The following is a 21,241-nucleotide window of genomic DNA, read 5'->3' on the forward strand; positions in this document are numbered from 1 at the left end:
ACACGCCTGGCCTTCCAGGTCGTTATTAAGGTATATTTTTCAAGATAGGAGCATGGAATATATTTTATTTGTAAGCTTGATATATTCCTTGTAAATATTTAAACATAGGGTACGTGAACCCCGGTCTTGCAAATGTTAGGGCGGGGCAGGCCGCCTTCCCTAGAATCATCGATTCAGCTGGGGTCTCTTGGCTGGTTTGCTCACAATTGCTCTAACTGGTTACATCTGAGGTATCTTTGGATGCCAGAGGGAAATTTCTTTTTCCAAAGGCTGCCGGTCCAGCGAGGCCCCGATGCATCCTTTGAAAGGGTTATAAGTGGAATTGCTGAAGGCCAGAAACGGCTTTGGAGAGTCCTCTTTCCGGGAGAGGAACCTGTCCCTAGCTCTCCTGTATTCGGGACAAAAGAGACCAAGGTGTGCGAAGGGAAGGCTCGCCATCCCTGCGTGGGGAGAGAGGTGGGAAGGCGAGTCCTTTGAAGATAGTTGGTTTGGGGCACTGCCTCTCTCCTTGCCTTTCTCCAAAGAAATTCAGCCCTGCTCTCCTCCCTCATCCCAAGCCTGGGACTGGGTCTCGCCGGGCGGTACGGGCGGCCCCCAGGGGCGCACAGGGCGCCTTTGTCTGGAGGGCGGCGACGGAGGAGGAGGAGGGAAGCGTGCCAAACAGTGGCCACCGTGGCTGGAGTTTGGGCTAGAACTTTCTTCCGCCCTCTCCACGAGTTACCGTACTCCCGTGGGCCCACAACTCCTGCCCGGAAGCCGGGCACGCGTGGGGTCTTGGGCACGTGACGGGCGGCGCTGGCCTGGGAGCGCCAACCTCCTTCCCGGAGCCACGGGCGGCGGGCGGTGAGGGGAGAGGAGACCACGAGGTGGAGGAGGAGGAGAAAAAGGGGGAGGAGAAAGAGGAGGAGGAGAAAGAAGGGAAGGAGGAGGGGGGAGGAGGGGGGAGGAGGGGGAGGAGAAGGGGCGGGGGCGGCGGCAGGCGGGGAGGAGCCGCCGCGGGCAGTGGCCGGGGGAGGCGGAGGCGGAGGCGGAGGAGGAGGAGGAGGCGGCGCTCCCGCTCGGCCGTAGAGCGGCGCAGGGACCCGCGCGGCCGTGACCCGGCGGCCACCCAGAGGCCGAGCGCGGCCGCAGCGGACAAAGGAGCATGTCGGCGCCGAGGAGGGCGCGTCCTCCGGCCGCCACAAGGCTCCGGGCGCCCCCGGGCCCGCGCTGCGCTCTCGTCCGCCCGGGCGCCGGGGCGGCCCGCTAGGCCAGCGTTCCGCCGCTCGGCCGGCAGGCCCCGACCCGCCGCCCAGCCCGCAGCATGGAGCCGTCCGAGCGCCTGCGGGGCCGCGCGCCGCCGCCTCTGTTGCTGCAGCTGGCTCTGCTCGCGCTGCTGGGAGGCGGCGGCGGGGCCGCGGCGCTGCCCCCGGGCTGCAAGCACGACGGGCGGCCCCGAGGGGCCGGCAGGGCGGCGGGCGCCGCAGAGGGCAAGGTGGTGTGCAGCAGCCTGGAGCTCGCGCAGGTCCTGCCCCCGGACACGGTGCCCAACCGCACGATCACCCTGTGAGTAGCCCGCGGGGCGCCGCTCTGCCCAAGCGCCCGGTCCCCTCCCTCCTTCCCTGCCGGCGCTCTCTGTCTTGCCGCTTCTCTCTCCGCGCGACTTGCAAAAGGGTCCCGCCGGCACCCCTGTGCCTTTGTGTGAATGAAGCTGCGGGCAGGGCTGGTGCTGGGCAAGCCCCGGGGGGCTCGGCCTGGGCGCGTTTCTGCGGCAGGCGAGCAGATGTGTCCCCGAGCTGCCTCCGAGCTCCGCTAGTTTTCAAAGTTTTCGGGTTCCCCGCGCGGTCCGGGCGCGGCGCTTTTGAGCTGCGCGGTGCCACGTGAGGATGCAAGTAAACACGCAATCCTCAGAGTTAAAGCTCATTCATCCTGTGCGTGGGCTGCCGGAAAACACAGTGCTAGGTTAGAAGCGCCAGTCCTTCAGCTTCTTCCAACTTAAGTTACTTGGACGCAAGTTTGCAGGATACTAAAGCAACACGAGGACTTTGAACGCCCCGGTGTGTGATCCCCAAACCCCTAGACTGTTTCCTTCGCTTTTGCTATCTTAGTTTTATTACAGTTAAAGAGCACCTTTTAAAATAGAGTTGTTTTTCAGGGCCAGAAATATATTTCAGATGAAATCTTGCACCTTCCAGCTCCGTTTTCTTGGGTGTGAGCGCTCATCTTTTTAAAAGCCGAGAACTTCGGATTTGCAAACTGTGGGTTTGCTGAGCCTTGCAACTCAAGGACTTGATTTTCAGATTGAGTTTCCACCTGGAAGGAAAAATTTTTGGTCTCGTTACTCAGTTTGTGTTACGATTCACGGTCCAGTTTTGCAAGCATGGTTCTGCCAATTCTAGCTGAACCCGTGGCCCCAGTGACTGTTGATTTTATTTTCTGAACAACGAATTGGTTTGGGAAGGCTTGAAAGGGTTTCTAATGGGTATTTTGTCGAACTGAAATATGAGTCCCTCGGCGCCGTCTTCCTCTATGTTGTTTTGGTTGGTTCCCTAAAAAAGAATCAAGGCTGCCACTATAAAAACATGAAGGCAAGGGAAGCAGCATGACCTGTGAAAGAACTTAAACTGTGGTTTTTAATTTAACCCAAAAATATGGTTTTTAATTTAACCCAAATTAACCCAAGCTGGATTTATGGGTAAGACAAGTACAAATTTCATTACCAACACCTTTGTTCTTCATTTCCATTTGTTTGAATTAGGAAAGATTTAACACAGGAAAATTGTGTGTTTCTGTTTATGGCGGCCCGAAAGTGGTAAAAGAGTTTTTGTTTTGTTTGATTTCCTTTACCAACACTCGACCATTTGGTAGCGGCAGCAGCTGTATTTATTTCTTAGCCAGATTCTTTGAAGTGGATATTTTGGGTATGGGACCATAATTACAGGCTGGAGTCAAGTGGAGAAAACCTTTGTGTTGCCCAACTCCCTTGTTACTCTGAAGAAATTAGTCATCATCCATTTGGGTTCTGGATCAGTGGCACTTAAGCTGATTCAAGTTTAGGTCGAGTTCTTCTGAACTGTCAACAGTGGACTAAAGCAGCTACTTTAAATTGTTGATTCTGCGGGGGAAAAAAGTTGATATTATAGAAAATCACTTTTCAGCATATGATCAAACTATTTCACTGAATTTTTTTGAGCTGATTAAAATATAAGTGCCTTTGAAATGCCATTTTAATCCTTTTTTTTCCACCTGAAAGCTCTTTAGATAAAAGTAAAATTAATAAAATTTATTCAGTGAATGGGAAGAAATTATAATATATTTAAGGATCATATAAAGTTGATGTTCCGGATGAAGTTGGTTCAAGGTGTATCAGACCTGGTGCAGGGTCTTCTAGGCCAGTTTCCTCATTTTATTAGGGAATAAATCAGAGGGTCGCCGTGGATAAGTGACTTGCCCAGGTTCCCATGGTGAACGCCTGGCAAGGGGTCCGTGTCCCAGATCCCTGCCCTGTAGTTCAGATGCTTTCTCATCATCACCCCTTGTCTTCATCTGCCTTCTTAGTTCAACATGGTTTTTTATTGAACTAAGGTCGTGGGCAGTATGTTGAGGTTTGGACTAGGTGTCAGTTTCCTAGGACTATGGTAAATTACCACAAATTTGACGGCTTAAACAACAAATTTCTTCTCTCGCAGTGCTGGAGGTCAGAAGTCTGAAGTCAAGGGTTTCAGCAGGGCCATGGTCCCTCCAAAGGCTCTGGGGGAGAATCCTTGATTCTTTCAGCTTCTGACATGACTTGGCTTGGGGCACCCCAATTCCAATCTCTGCCTCTGTTTTCGCATGGCCTTCCCTTTGTGTGTCTCTCAAATATTCTTCTTTCTCTTCTAAGACACCAGTCATTAAATTTAGGGTCCACCCGAAGTCCAGGATGATCTCATCTGGAGATCTGTGACTTAGTTACATCTGCAAAGACCCTATTTCCAAACAAGGTTACTTTCAGAGGTATAGGGCTGAGAACTTGGACCTATGGCTTTGGGAGACACCTTTCGGTTCACTACAAAATATAGATTAAAAACATCTTTCTTCTCCAGGAACTTACGGTATTTGGGGAGAGAGATTCATGAATATGTCTCAGGACAGTATGGTAAACGGTCTAATATCAGGGTGCACAAGTAGAAAAAGGAACCCAGAAGAGGGCAACCGAGGCCCCTTTAGGGCATAGTGGGTGGGATGGAGGATCTGAGGGCAAACGAGGCCCCTTTAGGGCACAGTGGGTGGGATGGAGGATCTGAGGATCCAGAGCCAATTTGAGAAGGATGAGAAAGATGATAGTGGAGGAAATGGTGAGGCAATGAGGGGATGGAAGGTGGGAGCCCCCAGCATGCCCACGGGTGTGGAGATGCTTGTGAAGCCATGTATTTGATATTGCTTGAAAGTCAAGGGCAAGTGTCTAATGCCTGGAGTGGTGGTGGTGGCGTTGGGGCGCGGTGGGGGGCAGGTCAAGGTCGGACCGGCTCTCTGGTTGGAGTTTTCATTCCTTAGGTGTGGCCAAGCATTTTCAGCTGAGCTGTGATGCAGGTGTTGCATGGAAAGTTGATAGGGGTTGAAAGGATGGCAAGGATTGGATAGTTTTCTTTTTTCTTTCTTTAATAATGAAAAATAAGGCCTTTTCTACTTAGTGGATAAACTAGACTTCAATATATTGATAGCTTAAAGCTCAGATCCTTCAGCTATCTTAGCGAACAACATATTTTCATAGCCATGTTTCTAGAGAGGTCTGGCAGAAATCCTCATCTTGACCTGTTTTTTGTGTCTCATGTAGCCTTTTGTATTAAAGGATTAAATTCCATTTATTTTTCTTATACACACGTGGAATAAAAATTTAACTGCATTTAATGTTTTTGTTGGAAATTGTTTACTTTATTCCTATGTTTTATATGAGATGCTCAATATTAAGTTTTAAAAATTCTGAGGACGTCAGTGGTAGAAGGTTGTACAGATTTAGCCCTGCTTTTCCAACGGTGTTTTCCTCATGATCCTACATGGCGATTCTACTTTATCAAATGTTATGTTTGTTTGCTGTCAGAAAACTGATAATTGGACGTCACCAGTGTATGCAGCTCAGGGCCAGGTACACAAAAAGAATTGCTTGTATTGTTTGGAAACTTAAACCTGGTTGGAGAGAGAAGATTTGCACCAAAGCAAAGCAGACATCTCAGGAACAATCACAGAATGTCTGTAATTAAGTAATAAATCCTGTACTGCTGATTGTTTAAATGCTTTAGGAAGCCTGAAAAGAGGAGAGAGCAGTGGGGCTGTGGAGGCATGGGAAGATTTTTTAATTTTCTTGGAGAAGTTAGGACTTGAGCATGGCCCAAGGGGAGTGAAAGATGGGGTTTTGGGGGCGGGGGGAGGGCATTCTGCAGTAACAGTGAGGGCTGGTGACGGACTGGCCCCACTGAAATGCAGAGAGGGTTTTTGGAACCATCGGTCTCTCCATGGTATTTCAAGCACGGGTCTGGTCGAGGTCAGTTAGGGGAGAGTGCACAGCTGGGAGGAGGAGGGGGCCCGGGCTGAAGCCTCCTGGAGCAGTGGAAGAGCCTGAGCAGGAAGGAGCCTCTGGTGAGGTGGGGGGAGCACCTGGGGAGTATCTGGTCATAGAAGCCAAGGGAAGTTCAGGTTTGAAGACAGGAATTGGGGGCGCCCCAGTGGAGAGATGCTGAGAGATGAGGAACAGTAAGGCCAAGCTGGATGTGACAGCCTGGCGCTTGGGTGCCCTCCGTGTATCAGAGGCTGCGGAAGGCAGGTTGGGGTGGATTGAAGGGAGGACAGGGTGAGGACGGTGGCGATAGCACCTCGATGAGGAAGAAGTTTGATGTGAAGGAAAGAGAACGTTAGTGCCTGAGTATGGTTGGGAACAGTTGGGGAGAGGGCGAAATGCATGATGGAAGGTGAGATGGGATGGGAGCTGGAGCGCGGGTGGGAGGTTTGGTGTTTGCTGGAGCAGGATGTCGCATCCCCACATGGTGATAGGAGGGAGCGCAGGCAGAAGGGCAGGCGGGAGGCTGTGGGCAGGGCAGGTGGGATGAAGAGGGCTTTCCTGCTCCCTTGCTTTTATTTCCTTAAAGACCTAAAAGGTCATGAAGAACCTAGTGGTAAGACGGGAATAAAGACACAGACCTACTAGAGAATGGACTTGAGGACACGGGGAGGGGGAAGGGTAAGCTGGGACAAAGTGAGAGAGTGGCATGGACATATATACACTACCAAATGTAAAATAGATAGCTAGTGGGAAGCAGCCGCATAGCACAGGGAGATCAGCTCAGTGCTTTGTGACCACCTAGAGGGGTGGGATAGGGAGGGTGGGAGGGAGGGAGATGCAAGAGGGAAGAGATATGGGAACATATGTATATGCATAACTGATTCACTTTGTTATAAAGCAGAAACTAACACACCATTGTAAAGCAATTATACTCCAATAAAGATGTTTAAAAAACAAAAAAAGACCTAGAGGCAGGGTGAGGGAGGAGGGCTGAGTAGATGGTGTGAAGAGGAAGGTGAAAGAGGAGTGAAGTGGTTCTTTTGGAAAGTGGGAGAGTGACCGTCCTGGGGATGGCAGAAGTGTCACCGGAGTGGAGTTGTGTCCATTTTGCCTTGTGATCCAGTTCAAAGGGAGATGGCCAGCGCTGTTATTTCTCTCCAGCTGCATTCAGCTTAGAGATGAAGAGCCTTGGGATTAGCCAGGCTGCTGCTTTGCCAGGTGAGGGCAACAGAGGGAGAGAAGCAGCAGGGCGATTGTTGTTGTTGTTGCTGATTTCGGCCACGCTGCGCGGCTCTCAGGATCCTAGTCCCCCGACCAGGGACCGAACCCGGGCCCTCGGCGGTGAAAGCACAGAGTCCTAACAACTGGACCGCCAGGGAATTCCCAAGCAGCAGGGTGATTTTAATGAACAGCCCCCAAAGCTGTCGTGGCCTGAATTCTTGTGGGTCATGGGTAAGGTTTTTAATCTTTGAACGCAAGGTCTCCTATACCTCTGTTGCTGTATTTCCCGATACTCAGCACAACTTTTTTCCCCCATGCACATCGATTGAGACACTGTTAATTTTGTAGGCACAGTGCTGAGTGCTAGGTATTCAGGGATAAAATAAGACATGATTCTTTCCTTCAAGGATCAGTCTTAGACACAAATTCTCTGCTTAACCAAAGTGTGCATCTCACTGGCCCCTGAGCAGATTTGTATTTTGCTTCCTGTGTGCCTTGGCTAAGTCTGCCCCTCTCTCCTGGTATTCCCTTTTCTGGTAAACTGTGGGTCCTTCTCAGTCCAGCTCATCTGCTGTGAACTCTTCTTTCCCTCTTCCAGCGCTCTGATCCTTCCCTAGCGCTTCTTATCTGTGCTCTTCTGTCACTTTATAGGATACTTGATGCTCTCATAATGCACATCCCCTCAAAGGAAGGGCTCTGAGACCTCAGTGGGTGGGAACGTAATTGTCTTTATTGATAATAGTAATGCCAATAAAGATAGGACTGTATCTTGGGAGGTCAGGACAAGTGGAGGGATGTGAATTCAAATTTTTACCCTATTATGGCAAATGAGAACATTTATTTAGTTTAGGTCAGCATTTCACAGCTGTTGGATCCCCTATTCAAGAACGGGTCTAGTAAATCTGTGGACAGTTACATTTGAACTACGTGATCTTATGTGTATGATAAGCACACACGTTAGGCAGCGTGCTGACAAGTTGCTCAGGAATATTGCAGAATTTTGGGCAGATCTAGGCGTTTGGTCCATGAGTGCAAGTCTTAAGTTTTTCCAGTGTGTTGAGAAGGTTTCGCGTGACCCAGCCCCTGAATCCTGTTGCTTCTTGCCCGCTTGGAGTCCTCCGGCATCAGGAGTAGATGAGAGAAGTTGGTGGGTTTGGCAGTAAATCAGAAATAAAATACCAGAAACAAAAGAAAACAGGAACTTTCGGAGGTTCTTGCCCCAATCCAGTTACAACTTCTATTCCCAGAAGCCTGTAAAGATAGCTTTTAAAAATAGGCAAAAACCCACAAAAAACAAAAACAAAAAACCCCAGAGTAATAACTCTCGAAAGTAAGTCAGAAAATGACAGGTGAAGTTTCTTATAGTAGTAGTCAGTGACTTTTTTTTTTTTTCCCATTTACCTGCTTCTCTGAAAGCAGTTGTTTTCTGTATTGTCTGTATTCCTGTGGAGGAATCTTTAAGTCCAGAGACCATAACTAGTTTGTTGTTGTCAACAGTTTTCTCATAAACAGACAAAAATTAGGATACAGAATTCTTTAAATTTTAGTAACTTATTAAGTCAGGTTTTGCAAAAATTAGGAAGCTGTAGATGCAGACTTGCTCAATGAGTTTTTAATTGTTGCCTGACTAAATTTATTCTAATATAATTTTCATACTTTATGCATGGTTTAGCTTGCATTTATGTTCAAGTGCAGACAGTTTTAGTCTGAAGAGGGAGTTTTAAAGTAAGCAGTCTCACCCAAGCTGTTTTTCTTTCCCCCACCACTAAACTTTTAAGAAATTTTGCCTGTGTAGTGAGGGAATCTCCTGCGTGTTGGATGGGGTGGGACAGAGCCGTAGCCGGTGCCTCACAGAAGGGACACGTTTCTCCTGGCCACTTGTAGTGCCATGCTGAGCACATTGCAGATATTGGGCTTTTCACGCAGGGAAACATTTCTTGTCCTCAGATCCCTCCAGCTCAGGACCTGAAGGGAGCAAATGGAAGGGATTGGTATAAGAATTATCCAGGACTACCCCCTCCCCACTCCATAATCCCACCCCACTTCCCCCAACACCCTGGTCTTCTTTTTCCTCTTTGTCTGCAGGCCTGGATTTAAATCTGTTTTCCTACATACAACAGGGGCCTTCCAAAGACCAGAGCTGACTTTTGACGATCTCTCTTCTCTAGTGGCTGTCTTCCTAATTCCTACCCCAGTTTTTAAAAGTGCTTGCTTCTGTGTTCATTCAACAGATACCCACTGCCTGCTCTGCTCGTTGTCAGCTTGATTTAGGCGAGCTTGTGTGACTTTTTTTTTTAGCCATTAGACCAGTTTTATCCTAGTCTTGTGTGCTTGTATCCCATCCTGGAACTCCACCTCTGGCCTTCCAGGTGTACAATATCTGTCACACTTCTGGATCTGGCTCTTTTTGATGTGATTTAACCTGCATCTTCTTCTATTGCCACACTCTGCTAAGAGAGCTGGAGATAGCAGGGGGGTAACTGGTGGACTTTGGGGAATTATTATAGGCAATAGGGTTTGTAAAGGGAAATCTGCAAGACTGGTTTTAGGAACAGCCTCGCTAAAGGGACTGATAGACCTTTTCGGTCAGTGACCACCTTTGCTTTCCCATCACATCTGTCTGCCGGGCACGAAGCCTTTCCCCGACCTAGTACGTCTCAGATCGCCTGTAGCACATACTCACTTCCATTATTTACAGCAGTTCTTTCCGAGCATTCTCATGTCGTGACACACACACGGTGTGTGTGCAGCCCAGCCCCGGGGTGGTCCAGTGGGCTGGGGCAGGGGCATTTATCTCCACCTCCCCCAAACCTGGCTGCTGAGCTTGCTGTTGAGATTTTCCACCTTGTGTTCAGTCACCTGGGAACATTAAAAGTTCAGATTCCTGGGCCACAGATCTCGTGATCTGATTTGACTGGTCCAGGATGGGACCTGGAAGTTGGTTATGTTTCACGGCTCTGCAGGTGATTCTGTTGTCACCTGGGCTGAGAACCTGTTTTCTAGCAGCACAGCGACCTGAAGGGGTAACCGTCTTCACCAGCTGTCATCTGCTGCAACAAAAGAAGGTAGAAGAAGGAGCAGGGGAACAGATTGAGGAACACGGTCTCAAAAGGGGGGCAGGGAGGGAGGGACTATTCCCAGGTGGAGGAAGGATGGATGAAAATCAAGAGACATTTTTAGGACAGAGAGAGCTGAGAGCTTTAGGGTGGGGCCTTATTCATAAGAGAGAAGAAAAATGACTTTGTAAAGTGGGGAGTGATGTGCTGAAGTTGGATTTAATACCAAGTCATGGGATTAAGGACAATAAAGTTTTGGAGATGCGTTGTGGTACTAAAGGAATGAACTGAGAAAGTGTAAGGGCAGGAAGCATTTGTCCAAACCAGTATTTGAGGGCCTGATACTCAGATGGAATAGGCAACGAAACACATGTGGTGGCCCCTGCCTCCGTCTACCTTAAATCCTTTATTTTATATTAAATTTAAAACAGAGATTTATTTCCAGTAATAATGTATTACTAATATAAAATAATAAAATAGTATAGAGAAACTATGAGAGGCCCAATTCCCCAAATATCTGCCTGCTCTGGGAATTTTGTTTTTTAGTCTTTACTCGTCTGATAAGTTAAAAAAAAAAAAATGCTTATTTTAATTTACATTCTGATTATGAGTGAAGTTTAATATGGTTTGACATGTCTACAAAAGGGTCATTTGTATTTGGCCACCTTCTCTGAACAGTTTTAGTTTCTAGTAGCTTTTTCCCTCCCCAGTTGACACTTTTTGTTTAAGCAGCCACTCCTCATCTGATAATATATATCTTTCATTATTTTCTTACTGCTTTGGTTGGGACTAAGGAGGCAGGACTGTGGGCATCTCTGTCATATTCTTGACTTGAGAAGGGACAGGCATGTTGGGCAGACGAGAACAAGAGATTTCCTCTAGCAGGGCACATAACTTTGTTGCTAGGCTAAATCCACTCATATAATAGGCAGGCATTTGCTAGTTGCTTTTAGCTCTTTATCAATTTGCATGACTGACATTCTTGGTTCTTAGTTTAAGTAAAATAAAAGGTACCTTTTGTCCTTTTTTTCTTCTCATATTTTACCTTAAGTTTAAATTACACGTTTGAACTGTGCATATTTGAAATCTTTTGTTCCTGAGTAATCAGGATGGGGGAGGGGGAAGGGCAAATCTGTGAAGTATAATCCTATACAAAGAAGGCTAAATTGTCCATCACCCTCACTACCTACTTCTTAGAATATTTTTATTAAATTCTTCTGGATGACAGTGGCGTGAACATGAAGAAAATCTTTTGGCAGGATTGCTAGCTCTACATGTAAAAGCGGTGCTTTCACCTAGTCAAGAATTGTACACAAGTCCCCTCTTATACCCAGTTTCAGTTACTCATGGTTAACCATGGTCTGAAAATATTAAATGGAAAATTCCAGAAATAATTCATAAGTTTTAAATTGTGCACCATTCTGACTAGCATGATGAAATCTCGCCCTGTCCTGCCTGGGATGTGAATCATCCCTTTGTCCAGCGTACCCGCCTGTTAGTCACTTAGTAGCCGTCTGGGTCATCTATCAGATCGACTGTCCTGGTATCTCAGTGCTTCTGTTCAAGTCACCCTTATTTTACTTCATAATGACCCCCCAAGCGTAGGAGTAGTGATGCTGGTAATTCGGATGTGCCAAAGAGAAACTGTAAAATGCTTTCTTTCAGTGAAAAGGTGAAAGTTTTAGACTTAACAAGGGAAGAAAAAAAAATCATATCCTGAGGTTGCTAAGATCTACAGTAAGAACAAATCCTTTAACCATGAAATAGTGAAGGAAAAAGAATTTGTGTTAATTTTGCTGTTGCACTTCACACTGCAAAAGTTATATGGCCACAGTGCTTGATAAGTGCTTGGTTAAGATGGAAAAGGCATTAACATTTGTACAATGAGAGATTCTGAGAGAGAGAGACTATCTCCGTAGAATTTTATTACAGTGTATTGTTATAATTGTTCTAGTTTATTGTTGATGATCTCTTACTGTGCCTATTTATAAATTAAACTTTATCGGAGGTATGTATGTATAGGAAAAAATCATAGTACAGTGTATAAAGGGTTCAGTACTATCCAAAGTTTCAGGCATCTACTGGGGGTCTTGGAATGTATCCCCTGCAGATAGGGAGGGACTACCGTACTTGCAGGCCAAAATGTTTCCCCAGAAGAGGAATAAGCATGCCCCCAACCCAGGCTGGGGAGAAATAAAGGATCCCTGGGGGTAATCTGAGCTCCTCAAGCCTTACCCCCAGCCCTCTCCCCTGCAGCCCCCCAGCACAGGACATAATGCATAGCATGTGATTGTGAGTTAAATTCATTCCCTATATGAAGACATTTCTGAATTGAAATAAATAGTTCCATGTATGTGACCTAGCCTCCCCTAGAATGTCAGTTCCATCGAGGTCAGAGAGACTGTTTTGCTCCTTCCTGCAACTGTAGCACCTAGAATAGTGGTAGGCTTTTAATTGGCATTTCTGTGATGGCCTCATATTGTGAGCCGGGTAGAAAGCAGGTTGTAAATTGTGTTGGGGATGACACTTCAGTCTAAACCCTCCTGAGATTTAAATGAAGGAAACGTAAAGCAGGCTTTGGAGATGTAACTGTAATACAGATTCTGTAATTCAGTTGTTAAACTTTTGTTTCTTTAAGACTGCTTGAATCTAAGTCTAATTAAATTGATTCATTTCCCATCAAGATAAGACTTAAAAGCATTCTTTGTTTTATTGTGCAATTCTTCCCAACTCTTTTCTCATGAAAAGGCAAAGAGAAATTGACTAGGGGTGTATTCAGCTCTAGTACTGTGTTTTAAGACAGGGGCTTTCTATGATTATCTGTTTTAACCTTTGTTTGGTTTGTTTTAAACAAGACCAAGTGTGATCTCTCCCTTTCTAGCGAAGATTTGATGAGAATCCTGTCTTTGGGATACCATGTGACTTGCAGTCTACCCTGGCAATCAGTGCTAGGCTGACTCCTCTGTTCCTTGTGACCGCATCCTACCTCACTTTGCTTGCATTGCTGCAGGTGTCATACTGTTTGGAATGATTTATTTACAGTTCCCGCTCTCTTACCAGATTGTGAAGTCTTTTTTAAAAAAATTGAAGTATAATTGATTTAGTTTCAGGTGTACAACGTAGTGATTCAGTCTTTTTATAACTTTAAATGGAGTATAATCTATAACGAAATAGTGGCTATATGTCTCTGTGCTGTACAATCTATCTTTGTTGCTTATTTAATACATTGTAGTTTGTATCTCTTAATCCCATTCCCCTGTATTGCCCCTCTCCCCATTCCTTCTCCCCATTGGTAACCACTAGTTTGTTCTCTGTATCTGAAAGTCTGTTTTTGTTTTGTTGTATCCATCCCTTTGTTTTATTTTTTAGATTCACATATAAGTGGTAACATAGAGTATTTGTCTTTCTCTGACTTATTTCTCTTAGCGTAATACTCTGTAGGTCCATCCACATTGTTGCAAAGGGCAGAATTTCATTCTTTTTTATGGCTTAGTAATGTTCCATTGTATACATATACCACGTTTTCTTTATCCATTCAACTGTCAGTGGACACTTAGGTTGCTTCCATATCTTGGCAATTGTAAATAATGCTGCTGTGAACATTAGGGTTCACATTAGTGTTTTCATTTTCTTCAGATGTATACTCAGCAGTGGAATTTCTGGATCATATGGTAGTTGTGTTTTTCATTTTTTGAGGAACCTCCATGTTGTCTTCCATAGTGGCTGCACCAGATTGTGAACTCTTGATGGTGATGTTTATCTCTGTATTCTCAGTGTCTATCACATAAACACGCAGTAAGTCTTTGTACAAAGAAGTGTCATTTTCCCCACTATTTTTTTTCTCAAGTAGGACTAGGGGAAGAATCTTACATTATTTTTAACACAAGATGATGAATCTATCATAGATAAGCTCTAGAGTCTTGAAAGCGGAATACCCTACCTACAAGGTCGAGGCTTAAACTCCCACTCTGCCTTCGATAGTGAAAAGTGCTTCTCTTTTGCCAGTTTATTTCATTGTTTTCCTCCCCTTTTCTTGATCTATTTCCCTCCTACTTCTTGAGAAACTATCACTTATCTTTTCGGCTTCTCCCCTAGTTTGTCGTGTTTCTCCTTGGCATACATAGCCTCTGTTTTAAAAAAAAACCCCAAAAGCAAACAAAAAAACTCCCCTCCCCCAAACCACCCTTGTAGCAGCACCATGTTGGAGTAGTTACTCTTCTTCCTTCACAATTAACCTTCTTGAAAGGGAGGCATGAATCCATCCGTGCAGTACCTTACCTTTTATTTGTTTCAGTCCATTGTTATCTAGTTTCTGCACTGTGCCTTGCCTGCAGTCTGCTTAGATTCAAAGATCTTTCATTCCTCCACTGCATGTGTAGTCTTCTTCTGGTGACCACATCTGTTACCATGATCACTTAATTATTGAATTTCAGCAATTTGACATGGTTTGGGCTCAGAAGCTCCTATGGGGAAATGACTCACTTGGTTGCATGGTTTCCTGCCAAGATGGGCCACAGAGAGCAGTACCTCCTTAGAGGATGGTGTGCTTTTGAAGGCAAAGCCCTAGGGAATGGGTGTCATCTACTCTGAACCATGATAAGTAGAGATTGTCTACTTGAGATTATTGCCTACTTAGAGAACCCTAGTTAACTGTCTGCTGTGACTTGATTTTTCAGGGCTCCTTGCTGGAAAAAAAAAAAAAAAAAAAAAGTCTTCTCGAGTTCTTCCCTCAGGGATAAAGTTGAAAAACTTGTCCATCAGTTTAGCTAGAACAGCTTAGCAACCACAGACTTGGGGCCATGATGTAAGAACTTTGTCAGACTTTCCCTTTTTAAGCTTTGTTAGTGTTTCCATCATTTTTCATTTTAGTGTTTATAGAACTTTAAAAATTGGAGATGTCCTGTTACCGCACGGAGCAGAGATGAGGGGGTATTATGGAGACCTCCTGTACTAAGTCTGAGTATGTCCGGAGTGAGAGTAGATGGTGACAGCTTGTAAATGGAAAGTGTTTATTTTTCTGTTGGGAGGTTGATAGTAAAGCCAATGTGAAGATCCTTCTCATTGTTCTTTCAAGAGTATGGGATTTCAGGAAACTTCTTAGCTTTCTGTTGAAATTAAATTTGGTCGACCTGCTGTTTCTACTTCTGTTGTAACCTTAAAGCATCCATGATTGAGTTAGCTAATGTAGGTGGTTAAAAACTTCTAATGCTAGTTCGACTTTCTCCTAAATCCGGTTTGGTAATTATCTTAAACTACCGTGAGTAGCGCAAACTAAGGTGTCTGTAAAGCGCCTTGGCCTCCAGAACTTTATGTAGTTGACCCTTGAACAACATGGATTTGAATTGTGTGGTTACACTTATGAGTGGAAGTTTTTCAGTCGTTCAGTACTATAGTACTGCACTATCTGAGGTGGGTTGAATCCGTAGTTACGGAGGAACCGTGTATACTGAGAGCTGACTATAAGTTATTATTCAGATTTTCCACTGAGTGGAGGGTTGGTGCCCTCACCCCCATGTTTTTCAAGGGTCCACTATGTGTCAGTGCCCTGAACTGATTTACAAGTTCTAATGACTACCAACATTGCGATATTTGTCGTGTGCTGTGTACTGTGCCACGTGCTTCACATACACATTCCAGTGGGTAAAACAATCTCATAAGGTTGGCATTGTTCCTGTTTTTTTCAGGTGTGCCAACTGAGCGTAGACAGGTAAATTGATCCTCTCAAGTTACACACCTTTTTGGCTTCTGGCCTAGAACTGTGTACTTTAGGCCTGTAATTCTCACTATTGTTCTGTTCATAAAAGTCACAGACAACCTAAATGCTCATATTGGCAGTAGGGGTTGAGAGTAAGCGTTTGTAGAAGAAAAGATATGGAGGAACTTGTTTACTTTGAACCATTGCTTTAGAGCTGGCTGACTGATGGGAAAACAAAGTAACTAGTACTTACTGTGTCATAGTAACTGAAGGAAAGAAATTTAACATCTCGTTTTGCTATCATCAGGTGGTTGCGGGACTGAGCAGAGCATCCTACTTAGGACTGCAGTGTAGCATTATTGATTATTAAATAGTCCTCTTACCTGCATTCTTGAGATTGAAAATTTTATCCTGCTGTAATAAATGACCTATCTCAAATATAGCTGTCCTATTAAGATGAAAGGAATACTGACGTCATAGCAGGTAGTTGCATTTTTGGTGGGTCTCCATGGGAAGTGAAAAGAATGCATAACACTTTTTTTAGGGAGCGCTCACAACTACCTGTCATAGTTATACCTGGGTAAGCAGGGAACTGGCACGCCTATCCCATATTTGATAAAGATGACCAGAAAGCAGGATACAGAGGAAGTAGCAACGAGACTGAATGGATACGGGGGCTTAGGTTAGCTTTGCTACCAAGTAGAATGGTGACCCTTAGCACATCATAATTTTTTGGCTCTCACTTTCCTGAAGAGGAAAATGAGGTTTTGAACTAGATTATCTTTCAGGCTGTTTAACTGCTGAAATTCAAGATTACTGTGATATTTTTTAAAAATCCGCAGAGTTCATGTGCACATTGAATGAAGCTCAAATTATGTCTTAGAAGGAATTCATTTCATTATAATAGTAACCAAGTGCAGGGATGTTTTCTTGTCCGCATGCCTTTTCTCACCGCTCTAGGCTGATGGCCCCTCACTCACTGGCTGAGGCCTGCCCTCGTGCCCTGGGGCTGATCCCAATATTGGGACCTTGTCCTTTCATCCTATTAACTGTTTTTGGTTTTTTTTTTTTTTTGGTCCCTGAGTTCCTGAGTTAGATCTGAACCCTTGATGAGTGCCAGCACTGAACTCTGGTTGTCTCTTTGCAGATCCCCATTCTTTCCTGTTATAGGAATATAGACTATTAAACCTCAGCTCAGTGAGTCCACCAGCCTGCTTATCTGAATTTCTGAGTATCAAAGGAATGTACAAGTTGTCCATAAAGTTCAGAAACATACACTTTTTTTTTTTTAGCAAAGTGAAGATGCCTTTTTTGAGTTTATACACCACACAGACACGCATGTATTTTTCTTTTATTTTCGGACTGTATGGACGTCCTACATATTCTGTATCACATGATTATTTCTTTGCCTGCATGTCCCCCTCCCCCCCCCTTACTGCTTTGCCTGTATTACCACATGTTTATTACGCATCTTTTGACGCCAGTGTTCTGGCTGATTCTTTTTCACAGCACTTCCTTGTTGACTCTCTACACAGAACTCACTCTCAGTGGGCAGGTCAGTTCCTGGTCACGATCCCCCCACCAGTTATAAAAAGTACACTGAGGTCATAATTGCCTATGATAGAGTTTCTGCAATAGAACCAGTATGGCAAGTAGACTTCTTGAATGACAGCACCTATGAATTGGGAGCAGCCGTTAGGAGTGTTGCTTGAGCTTATCAGGAAAGCGCCAGGACTGACTCCTGATCTGGCATGGGACAGGGACGTGGTGGCACACGTGCCCTTATTTGCCAATGGCCCTGGAAGCCTAAAACTCTGTTAATGACTGGATTAATTGTTTGGTTTTATAATCTTAGGGTCATATGGCTTTTTGTACATATCAGGATTCTTCCCTGTTTGATGTAGTTTCAACAGCTACCTTAAAAGAGTGGCTCTAAATTTACAAAAGTCTCAGGAGATTTCTTACCAATAGAATTATTTAGACTCTATGCTTAGTAGTAAGCGCTGTCCTTGTCAGAAATGATGATTTCACGCCTTGGTAATAGCTTCCAAAATGTGCTCTCTGAGTATATTCTAATAGAGACTGGCACCCGGCATTTGGACCAGCTGCCTAAGAATTTTTGGAAGATTGTATTGGAAAATGCTGGTTCCCATGTATTAAGAACCTCCTACAAATTAGGAAGAAAAGACAAATGATCCATTAGAAACATGGGCCAATAATAATAGGTAATGTGTGCTGAGTGTGCCAGATCCTGTCGAAAGTGTTTGAAGGGTTGTGTTGTATTAGTTAATTCTCATACTTCCTTAATGAGGTCATTATTATTATGATCCCTCTTTTGTGCCTGAGCAAGTGGGGCATAGAATCTCATTAATTCCCCCAGGGTCACCCAGGCAGTATGTGGTGGAACCAGGCTTTGAGCTGAGGCAGTCTGACTTGAGAGCTCATACTTATAATTAGTGTGTTGTAATGGTCAAAGGACAGTTCCAGACCTTCACAGGAAGGGAACACAAATTTACAATGGGAAGTGGAAATTAAAATTACGAGGTACCACTTTTCACCACTCAGATTCAAGCGTGATCCTGGCAAGAATACTTCCCACGTAACGTGTGTAGTCACATCCCTCCTTTCCTCCGCCTCATTCATTAATTTAGGAGCATCCCCACTTTCGGTACCCAGGTTCTCTGCAGCCAGTGTCTACCCTGAGCAGAGGACCCGCTGACTCCGTGCCTGGGCTTCTGACTGCAGAACTGTGTGCCACTAAGTAGGTGTTGATTTAAAGCAGTCTGTGGTAATTTGTTATGCAGCAAAAGAAAACTAATACAGAGGAGTTATCTCTGTTTAAAAGGATTTTCCCCTTCCTGTCTGCCCTTTGAATTTATTTATTTTTTTAACAACAAAGATCAGAAATGTTTCCCTTAATCATTCTGCACTTCAGCAACATTTAAACTCTGTATTCTCTTTGAATCATCATATATCCTTCTTGTAGCACTTCACACTGAGATTCATGTGTCATATTAGTCTGAGGTCTGTTTTTATGTCCTTTAATTAATGATGCTCCCAGCACACAGTAGATGTTCAAATGTACTCTCAGTGCGTAGTAGGTTCATCGTGGATTTCAGCTTAAAAATCAGACTCAAAATCCTAGAAAAAACTCATTCTGGTCCCAGGAGAAAGCTCTTTATTTGATTAAAATGCCAAATAAACTTGCTTTTATTATATTCATAAATATTAAGTGCCCAGTGTTCTTCATGATGTTACAGACACCTTGAAAAATGGGCTCCCTTTTCTCATTGAGCTGATGTGTTCCTAAGATAAGATGAAGTGTTATTTAATAAACAGTTTTTCATTTTTAGGCATTTTGGGAAGAATAGCTAGTATGGCATAAAAAACCTTTTAGTTTTTATTAATTAACCAAATGCTATTTGATTACATGCGAACTTAAGGCTTAATGAGAAAGCAGAAAAATAGATTATGTCCTTTTTAGTTATAAAACTACTGAATAAAGACTGAAATAATTATAGGAAAAAACAAGCCTTAAAAAAATGTTAGGTCTTTGATAGAAATGCCTTTCAATAACTTGAAAGGTTATTTAATGAACCATTTGAGTCGTTAAGGGTGACCATATGCCCAGGTTGACACCTGTTGTCTTGGTGTAATTATTAATGCGAATGTAAACATCAGGTGTCTGGTGATAAATTATATTGTGACCCTATAATAGTATGTTAGCTGGTGATACCTTTGACTTGCTGTCTACTTTTAAAAAATTGTTCACCTTGCAGAGATTGAAGGTGGCAGTACTATTGCTTACAGCTTCACGAAGGCAGGCTTAGTCTGCTGAACTCTCCCCCACTTCAACAAATCCATGCATCACTGGGTAAAGCAAGTAAGAGCTTTGAAAGTTGCTCAGGTGAATTTTGTTGTTTAGTAGTCACCAGGCCAGGGAACAGAACCACAACTTCCTGCCAGCAGGCCCCCATCCAACTCCCTTGTTTTGCCTTTGGCGTTTGGATGCTGGACCAGGACGACTGTGGCACTGGCAAATGGGTGTGCTCAGCGACACCTGATTGTTTTACAGGGAACCTGGAGCTTTACCTTTGGTTGACATATGAGGCATTGCTTTAACAGGTACCCTTGTGATTAAAAATCATCATTCTGTTAAGTGAAAGGTGGTTGAGAGTTTCCTCTGGGTTTTGGCAACTTCGTAAAGCGAAAGGCTAGCCTCCCTGTGTGACGGCGCGGGATTGGCTAGACAGCAAGCCTGACCCCAGGCATTCAGCATCCAGAGAGGATGCAGGAGAGGAAGGAGCCCTCCCCTCTTAGGAAGTGACTCTTTTACAACCCCGTCAGTGGATATACATTGAACCACGCTTGTTTACTTTTTCTCATTTCCTCCCAAAAATTCTGTTGAAAACGACAGAAGTAGTATAAAAATATGAGCAAACCCATAACTAATGGGGCTGAAAACTGAGAAAGGTGCTGCAGTGCTCCAGAGGCACTGAGGACGCTACGGAATAAATGAAACGGATGGGATCAGATTGATGGCGAAACTGCACAGTGAAGGTACTTGCAACCCAACAGAGACAAAAGCAGGAATAACTAGACCAATGAATTTTCTTCACAGGATCTTGGAAGATTCCCAAGAGTTGAAACTCTAGGGAGTGGCAGCAGAAGTGGGTGAGGAGAGCACTCCGCCAGGAGTTCGTAGCCCTGGAACAGCTGCTCCAGCTCTGCTCTCATTGAGTTTGACTCAGAGGGCTTGGTGGTAGGGTTTGCCTCTGCAACAAAGCCCTTTAGCTGAGTTTTAAATAAGCTGGGAGATTTGCCAAGGCAGAATATCAGTGGGTGACTGTAGCTGGAAGTTGAAGTTTACGTCGGGGACCTCAGGTTTCTTTTGTGTGCCCACCTTCCAAGGATATGAGGCTTCTGTGCCTTGAAATACAGGCATTTTGCTCACCTCCCTTTCCTACCCATTCCCCAGTCTTTTCAAGTGTGCTCAAGCAACCCTGTGCGGCGAGGAATACACATCAACCCAGACCCCACTTGTAAAGATGAGCAAGCACCCTCGGGCCGTCAGGCATGTGATCAACAGTATGATTAAGGGAAAGTCAATAAAGGAGACTTCTAATTCCTAGTCTCAGATCCAAGAGAAGGGCAATCTATAAAGCAGGAGTTGGTGTGGGAAAGGAGCTGTTGAGAAAAGGAGGCTGTCTGAGAAGTTAACCGTGAGATTGTAATGTTAGAACGTGCTGGCTGGGGGCGGTCAATGGGCCCAAGAGCAAAATGGGAACCACTTCAGGCTGAGAAAATTAGTGGTCGGGAAAACTGAGCCGAGGATTTCTTTCAAAATTGAAAGCAGAAGGTTTAAGAATTATGAAGAAGAATTGAGAGATGTGAAGGATGGGTCTACGAGACGTAGTATCCAACCAACTTAAGGGACAGACGTAGAAGGAAAAAGCAGCCGGTATTTGTTGCTAAGATGCCATCAACAGTCAGATGTTAGGGTTAGGGTTAGGGTTAGGGTTAGGGTTCAGTGAGGGAGCTGGTTTCTCTGTAAGTGTCTGTTTCTTCTTCCCACACCGTGAAATGCCACTGCTTCAATATTTAACATTTAAATAGACACCCAGCCTTCTCATTTAGAGGTCCTCGGAATCACTTGACCATTCTTGTTAGGCATAGTGTCGTTTTAACACAAAGCTTTTTACACTGTTTATTTGAAAATAATTTCAAACTCTACATGAAAGTTAAGAGAATAAT

General features: G+C 44.6%; 1 protein-coding gene across 6 annotated transcripts in view; it reads left to right on the forward strand.

The window, feature by feature from the left end:
• Positions 1-1,021: 1,021 nt before the first annotated feature.
• ADGRA3 (adhesion G protein-coupled receptor A3) overlaps positions 1,022-21,241 on the forward strand; it is a 119,487-nt gene continuing 99,267 nt past the window's right edge. For 3 of the 6 annotated variants that reach the window (XM_082462044.1, XM_082462045.1, XM_082462046.1), the window contains exon 1: positions 1,022-1,545. In XM_082462044.1, the coding sequence (XP_082318170.1) occupies positions 1,304-1,545 (242 nt within the window). In that variant the 5' untranslated portion in view covers positions 1,022-1,303. The remainder of the gene's footprint in view (positions 1,546-21,241) is intronic. The other 3 variants (XR_014263726.1, XM_082462043.1, XM_082462047.1) reach the window with 2 other exon arrangements.

Source organism: Balaenoptera physalus (genome assembly GCF_965194825.1).
Source record: "Balaenoptera physalus genome assembly, chromosome: 5".
NCBI classification, from domain to species: domain Eukaryota; kingdom Metazoa; phylum Chordata; class Mammalia; order Artiodactyla; family Balaenopteridae; genus Balaenoptera; species Balaenoptera physalus.